Source organism: Triticum dicoccoides, chromosome 3A, assembly GCF_002162155.2.
Source record: "Triticum dicoccoides isolate Atlit2015 ecotype Zavitan chromosome 3A, WEW_v2.0, whole genome shotgun sequence".
NCBI classification, from domain to species: Eukaryota; Viridiplantae; Streptophyta; class Magnoliopsida; order Poales; family Poaceae; genus Triticum; species Triticum dicoccoides.
This window is the reverse complement of record NC_041384.1, coordinates 600,712,520-600,720,335: the sequence shown is the minus strand read 5'-3', so window position 1 is coordinate 600,720,335 and position 7,816 is coordinate 600,712,520. Positions and strand designations below refer to the sequence as shown.

Genomic DNA, 7,816 nt, shown 5'->3' with positions numbered 1-7,816 from the left:
ACTCCCTCCGTTTCGAAATATAAATCTTTTTAGATATTTCAAATGAACTACAACATACATATGTATGTAGACATATTTTAAAGTATAGATTCACTTATTTTGCTTCGTATGTAGTCATCTATTGAAATCTCTATAAAGACTTATATTTTGGAGCGGAGGGAGTATGTTATTATTCTTTTCTTTATAGTTAATCAAAAATTTAAAACTTTTGACTTAGGACAAAGATAGAAGTACACCTGAGGGAGTACAGTATTACGATCAAAGGATGAACTGATTCAATTCATCATATACCGCGTATGATACATCTATGAGCACGTTCAGTACAATCACACCTATGTTTTTACACCACGAGAACCGGCAAAACAATTTTACAAGCGAGGGAAAAAATGAACAGCTCGATCCCTACGATCGAGCCACGCCACTACTTGACATCAGTTGATCGGCCGATCAGCCTCATTTCTTCCACATTCCACTGATCCTCCGGAGCACGTTGCCGTTCTTCCTGGCCGCCGCCGCGTCGTCGTCGAGCTCGTCGTACAGGCCCGCGTACTTGCCGCCGTCCAGCGACTCGCCGCGGTCCAAGATCTTCCCGTTGCCGCCCTTGCCCACGGTGAGCAACGCCATGGCGGTCTCGGCGGCCTTCCGCCACTGCTCGGCCTGCACCCTCAGCCGCCTCAGCTCGGCCTCCGTCTCCCCCTTCTTCGCCGCCTCCGCCGCCGCGTCGGCGTCCGACTTCTCGGGGACCTTCTCGGACTCGTACTGCCGCAGCTCGAGCTTCAGCTGCCCGTTCTCCTGCAGCGCGCCTTGCAGCTGCGCCTTCAGCTCGTCCGCCGTGCTGTTCGTTCTCGCGTCGTCCTGCAGCTTCTTGGTCGCGTCATGGGCGCGCCGCAGCTCGGACTCCCTGTCGAACAGGCTCGCCTTGAGGAACATGACCTCGGACTTGGCGCTCGCGAGCGCGGCGGCGAGCTTGCCATGCCGCAGGTCGGACTCGACCTTGATCTGGTCCATGAGCTCGTACGCGCATTGCGTCTCGACGGTGCTCAGGATCTTCTCTTCCTGGAACCTGGCCTCCACGTCCTCCAGCGCCGACCTCAGCTCGGCGGCCTCCGAGTCCGAGCAGTTGCAGCTCTGGCCGGCGGCGGCGGCGGCCTTCGCCGACGTCGTCTCCGCCACCTCCTCCTCGAGGGCCTTGAGCTTCGCGCGCGACTCCTCGAGCTCCGTGACGACGAGGCTGAAGGAGTCCATCAGCTTGGAGCCGTCGGTGAGCAGCGAGTCGATGGTGGCCCGGCTCGCCTCCAGCTGCTGCTTGCACTCCTCGTGCAACGCTCGCGCCCGCGCCTCGGCCTCCTCGCTCGCGGAGAGCTTGGCCTTAAGCTCGTCAACGGTCGCCAGCGCCTCCGCCACCTCCTGCTTGCGGTCGGCGCGGGCGGCCGCGGCGAGCTGCACGCGGAGGCGGTGCACCTCGCCCATGGCGGCGACGAGCGCGGCCGAGTCCGCCTCGTGCTGCTTCTGCATGGCCTCCAGCTCCGACTGCCACGAGCGATCGCGCTCCTGGGAGAGCCGGCGGAGCTCGAAGATGCGGGTCTGCTCCACCGAGGAGAGCTCGGCGAGCTGCCCCCGCGAGTCGCTGGCCTGCGCGGACGCCTCCGCCGCCTGCGCCCTGGCCTCCTCGGCCTCCTGCAGGGCCCGCTTCCTGGAGTTCTCCGAGGAATGGAGCTGCTCCTTGGCCTTCTTGAGCTCGTCCTGCAGCTGCGAGAGCTGGGACTCGAGCTCCGACAGCTTCATGGGCGACCTCCTTTTCTGAAGTCATCAAATTCAGCAGAAGATTAGTGGTGTGTGCCAAACTCCAATCAGCAAACTCGTCGTGGCTTCACTTTCAACCATGGCATGATTAGCGAGGGATTAGTGATGGAAAGTTCTGGTATTTGGAATTTTAGATGATTGTCTTGCTGTGCATTACTGCCCCTGCCAACTTTCACCACTTTCGGCTCGAAAGAAAATACTTTCACCACTTCGCATCATCACACTGCAAGAGTTCTGTTGGCAGTTGTCCTTGCAGTAAGGCACGGATTTGTGAAAATTGGCGCGAACATTAGCTCGAAAAAATGATCATTTGACCAAGTAAGAACGAAGTATTTTGTGTGTTCTAAAGGTACTTGATTAGTATGCTTAACCTTCTTGTTTTTTCTGAAGACATAACCAGTACAGAGAATAACTACCGATGTAAGTACAGTGTCCCTCTCTGTCTGAAACTTTTATCTGGAGTTGGCCTCCGTGTTGCGGTAAATCAAACCATACTCGGATGATTACTAGGACAACTACTAGTAATATTAATATCGCTTAATGGGAACACTTCATTTTAGCTACCGGATAGAGGTACCTGTCTGTTTCAGTGTACTCGGAGTAACTGACAGTCTGCTACATCAAGAGCGGGACAGACCAATAGCCAACTACAGCGAACCGAGACAGTATCAACGTCGACAGATACAGGTATTGCCAAATCCGGGCAAAATGTGAGAAAACATGGGTGGCATTCAAGAACATGTAGCGACATCTCTTAAGTGCTCGTAACGAACTCTCAACAGTCTCTCAAAAATCCCTTTCTTTCTAATAAAGATTAAAAACAAATTGGAAGCAGAGATTCGTACCTCTCTTTCGGCGCTCATGGTGGTGCGGCGCTCCACCTTGGGGCTCCGGCCGGTGGGCGACTTGGTGGCCGCCGCGTCGACGCCGGAGTCCAGGCCGGCCAGCCTCGTCGGCCGGCCCGTCTTGCTTGCTCCGAGGGGAGACCCGCGGGCAGGGTGTTCCACGGAGCCATTCCTTCATGCCAAGAACGCACAAGTACAGTCAGTCAGAAACCTCAACCAAAAAAGGAAAAGAAAATCGTAAGGTAGGGGAAGCTAGCTGAGGCTGAAGTGAGGTTCCTTGCCTCACGGCTGTACTGCTCGAATATAACCTCAGAAAATGCATCTTGCTCAAGTACAGCATGACTAGAGGAGGAGGCGCAGGATTCCAGTGCCCCCCTTCATCCCAAACGCAGGGGAGAAAAGTTCTGACCAGAAAGCAAAGCTCAAGAACCGCTCCGGATTCAACGGCTCAAAACACTTCAGCTCGAGCGAAGTGAACCAGATGCAGAGAGGAGAAGCCGCGAGAAGCAATGGGGAAACAAAGAATCCGAGGCCGGCCGAAAGCGGCAAAGGCGACCGACAAGAAGTGAATGGGGAGCAACCGGGCGAGCGAGCGAGCGAGAGAGACAGAGAGAGCGAGGGAGAGGCAGGCAGGAGCCGGGAAAGGGGAGGCGCATTAGCTTAATAACCTAATGATCCCCCGTGATATGCAAGCACGGGGGCGAGGCTTTACAGATGCGGGTTAGCGAGGGGAGACAGGTGGACCAGCGCCGCACTGCGGCTCCTTTGGCCGCTTTGCGCCGGGCTCAAGAACCGGACAGGCGTTGCCCATGGCGCCATCTGCATTTCATCAAGAAAATGGAGCCATCTGCAAGCAGTCACGGTCACATGCGTGCAGTGCGGTGCGCCCCCGATTTTGAAAATTTTGGTCGCTTCCTGGCTGCCTCCGGCAAGATAGGTGGTGGTGTGTAAGGGTGGAAGCGTAGTTTATGGCCGCCCACACGAATGGTTAACATGTCACGGGGCGAAATTAGCGTGATTGGTTATGTTTATCTAAGGTACAGTAGTATACTGTAACGAGCATGCGATATTGGTGCTCCTGTAGCTGCAGGCCTGCAGCTGTTGAGAGCCTCTGTTTAATCTCCCTGAGCACAGAGCAATCAATCAGCAGTGCTGCCTCCAGTTCCAGTCCATTGATGAAGGGAGGTTCGAACACAGGTTAACTCTGCTCAAAACTTTGCGAGGGAGCAGAACAGTAACCGGATGAAGGCGAGATAGGAGAACAGCTTTGGCGTCAAGGGGAAGGTAGTAGTAAAACCGGTGCATGCACATTGACTGAATCCGTGCTCAGATGATCTGAGTATGGAAGAGTAGAATCTATCTAACATCGCGGAGACCGATGCATGGAGATAAACAAAGCATGGTACGCGTCAAGATAAGCAACGCATGGAGGAAAGAATCAAATAAGCGGCAGCACATGACGCCTCAAAACGGACAATCAAACTGCTAAAAATATCAAGCGGCACATGGATGGAACTCAGTGCTCAGTAGAGTAGAGGACGGAGGGGGAGGATGGCACGAACGAACGAACGGAACATACCTCGCCTTGGCTGTCTGCATGGCCGGCCGGCTATATCTCTGTTCCGAAATTTGATTGAGAGCCACCGGCACTGCTGGTATGTGTGGTTTGCCCACCTACAGGAAAGAAAGCTGCAACGAGACAAGCAGAAAAGGGCGGTCAGCTCGGCTCCCTCTCTGGACCGGAGGAAGAAGGCAGGGGGGAGAGGCCAAGAGAAGGCTAGCTAGACGCTAATCGCCACTTTGCTATGGCGATGGAGGGCGAGAAGGCCCTTTGTAGTACTAGTATCTCCTCTCCACATGCACGAGAAAAGCAACTAAATAATGGAGGGAAGCAAGCAAGCAAGCGTTGTAGTACTACTAGCGCATCATTCCCGGCTAGGCTTGCTTGCCGATTGCTTCCCCGTCTAACCTGGCACTAACCAGTGCACCGCAACCACTTAGCCACCCAACAGCGACGGCCCCGTGGCTTTTTAAACAGCACTAATCGGGAGGCATCATCCTTAAACCGGGAGGCGCCCGTTTCTTTAAGCTTTGCTTTGGCACGGGCGGCGATGATCACCGGCCGTCTACATGCATGGTCCCTTGCAAGATAGCGCACATTATACGCGCGCCACTACAACCACCAGACTTGAGCCCGGAGAGAGGTGCGGCCGAAGCAAGCGAGCGAGCAAGCAAGCAAGAATCCACCACCATCACCATGGGAGGCTTGCCCTTTTGTTTTGCTCACTATCTCTTCACCCTTACTCAAGCTCCCCACACACAAAACAAAATCAATGCAATGGTGCACATGAATGGTGGAAAAGTAGTTGGGCCAAATGGCAAGTACGTGTACATCCAGTTAATTAGTAGCTCGGGTATTAAATACGTGCGCACCTAATCTCCTTTCCATTAGCCAAAGCGCGCGAGAGAAATGAAAGGAGAAAGCAGAAATAAGCCATGCTTTTACCTCAGGATAAACTAACTGACTGAGTTATTGATGCCCACATGTATTTATGGGGTGATTGGTGACGACGAGAGACAAAAATCCCCAAAGCTTGGGGAGGGAGGGACGGCCCGAGAAGCTTTACAGCTTGTATCTGCCGGATACATAAGCAACCCTGTCGGCCGAACTAGCTTCTTTTTTTCTTGAGAAATGTCGGCCAAACGAGCTAGGCTGGTAGTGGGTGGTAGACATGGGCTTGCACATATATGTACGAGACGAGCTGGGAGCAAAATTGGAGGTCTCTCCATCGTGGGATGCATGTCGTCCCTCCCCTCTCGCCTTTGGACCGATTCCAACGGGGCACAAATGCGTGATGCAACCGAGCTAGCATGGATGATGCGAGACGCTGAGGGAGGAAATGCATGGCGGAAATGTGAAAGAAGGAGCATCAAATCAAACCTCGCCGGCCTGTCCTGTCGGGGACGGGAGAGCTCGGAATGGGCTGGGCGGTGCCTTTCCTCCTCTGCTGCCGTCGCCCGGGTCGCTCGGCCTTGTTCACGCCGTGCTCTGGGACGCCACCATTGCCGAAGAGGGGGCGACGGAGGGGTAGGGGGGCATCTGCTCTGGGGAGTAGGGTGTCATCATGAACAAGAGGAATGGAATGGAGACAGGTCGTGGGGATTTCGGAAGGCTGCAGGGGAACGCAACAGCACGAGGAAGAAGAACAATCACTTTCCGCGCTCAGGGAGCTCACGCGGCAACAAATCAAATCGAATCAGATCAATGGGGATGGATGGATCTTCATACCCGTCGTACAGTGCTCGGGCTTTGTTTTTGCAATATCCCGCCCGTTGTCAACTCCTTCTGGTGCCTGTCGCCGTTGGGGCTGGGGCTGAGGTTGGGCTCAACGACGCGCGACGGGGCTGTTGGTCTCTCTCGTCTCGGATAGCGTTCTTCCACGCTGGGAAACCGGAGCGCGCTAGACTAGGCTAGCTGCTTTACCAAAGCGTGGAGCGCCGCGTGCACGCTCGCCCCTGCAGAGGCGTCAGTATTTACAGTACAGTACGCTACGATCAAAGGTGAAAAAAGGGAAACTTGTCCGGCAAAAAAGAGTGTCGCGTGGCGGTGTACTTGCGATGTGCGATTGGCGGATGCATGCAGACGGGAACGAAGACAAATATACTACATGCCACCGGATTGCGCGCTCTGACGACCCGTGTGCGCGCGTGTTTCGAACTTTTTACTGCCGAAAGGAACGAGACAGATCTACGCGCCTGTACCGTAGCAGAGGAGTCCCCATTGGTACCGAACTGTCGCAGGCCTGGGCGACATGGGGACGAGGACTGACCGGTCCAGCTCGCGTCGGTAACACGACAAGCGTACCATCCATCTTGCTCTCGAGCCCGGCCCGGACGGACGCGCGCATGCCGCTCCGCACGGGAGCGGGGACGCCGGCTACAGTACAAGCGTTGCGCGCGCGCGCGCAGCAGCCGCCGCCGTCGTCTTTTGGCCCGGCGCCGGGCAGGTAGGCGCCACCGCCAGCGGACGGGGACGGGACTCGACCCGTCGACCGAGAGGCACGTGAACTCGATGCCTGCCCGGCCGCACAAAAGTCCCGTGCTCCCGTCGGCATGTGACCGGGCTCGGGAAATCGGAGAGCAGCGGAGGCCTTTGCTTTGGCCGGCGTGGATCCATCGGGCCCGGCCGGCCACCGCGCGCCGTCTCTCTCCGAGAGCGAAATCTACCTTGGTTTTTACGACGCGCGCGGCTCCACCGTGCTCCAGATAAGATCTGCCGCCGAATCATGGCGAGACTGCATGCGCGCCGGCTCCACCGCCGGATAACGGACGCTGATTTCTCCGTGCAGTCGCAGTAGCGATGTCAGCTTAATTGCGATGTGGTTTTAGATAAGAGATGGTGATCTACTACTCGCCCGGACACCGGACCGGTGCGCGCACAGTGCGCGCCGCCGTGCCCCTACACGGCAGGCCCTGCTACAGTGCATATGGATCAGCGGCCAGTGGTTATCGTACGTACACTTGAGCGGTCCAACTTGCTTGCCGTTGTGTCCACTGCTCTCTGCTCCTGCTCGTTGACAGGCACCTCCGGTCGGCCGGCCGGCCGTCTCGCCCGCCCGCCCTCAGCGCCGGCAAAGCAAAGCATAATTGTCATCCAAGGCAAGGCAGACGACATGGCGTTGTGTGTTATTACGTGGTACGTCCGCGTCGGGGCCGAGGGTTTCGTCCGCTGCTGGTTCGCTGTCGCTCGATCGCAGGCCTCTCCTCCCCTCACATAGCTTCCCCTGATCGAGCTCCGCTAGGGCACTAGGTCTTCTTTTGTTAGATACAGTAATAAGGAGAAATAAATGAGACAAAGAGACACGGATTTTTACGTGGAAACCCTTGCGGGAGAAAACTACGAACGCACGAAGGCGCAATCACTATGAGGAGGAGTATTACAAGCACAAGACGATAGGCCGTCTGAGGTGCGACTACATGGGGTATATAAGAGGGCAATACATGAGAGTCCTTGGAGGACAAGTAAACGAGTTGTCTACTTAGAATAATAGCCTCGTCATGCATAGCAGTCATCCACTTATTACTATCACCAGAAATAATAGCCTCGGAATATGAAGAAGGCTCAGAATTACCATCAATTTCTTCTGCAACAGATAAAACAAAAGAAA

At 55.3% G+C, this 7,816-nt stretch overlaps 1 protein-coding gene across 3 annotated transcripts; it reads right to left on the bottom strand.

The window, feature by feature from the left end:
• Positions 1-252: 252 nt before the first annotated feature.
• Positions 253-6,157, bottom strand: LOC119269490 (interactor of constitutive active ROPs 2, chloroplastic-like). Of its 3 annotated transcripts, XM_037551333.1 has the most exons (5): positions 5,938-6,157; positions 5,590-5,821; positions 4,228-4,337; positions 2,649-2,820; positions 253-1,800 (listed from the first exon to the last, which is right to left on the bottom strand). In XM_037551333.1, exons 3-5 carry the CDS (start codon positions 4,245-4,247, stop codon positions 454-456), a joined length of 1,539 nt encoding a protein of 512 aa, XP_037407230.1. In that variant the 5' UTR covers positions 4,248-4,337; positions 5,590-5,821; positions 5,938-6,157; the 3' UTR covers positions 253-453. The 3 variants fall into 3 exon arrangements, with proteins under 3 accessions (XP_037407230.1, XP_037407231.1, XP_037407229.1); XM_037551334.1 differs by lacking the exon at positions 5,590-5,821; XM_037551332.1 differs by lacking the exons at positions 4,228-4,337; positions 5,590-5,821; positions 5,938-6,157 and adding an exon at positions 2,930-4,174.
• Positions 6,158-7,816: the final 1,659 nt, after the last annotated feature.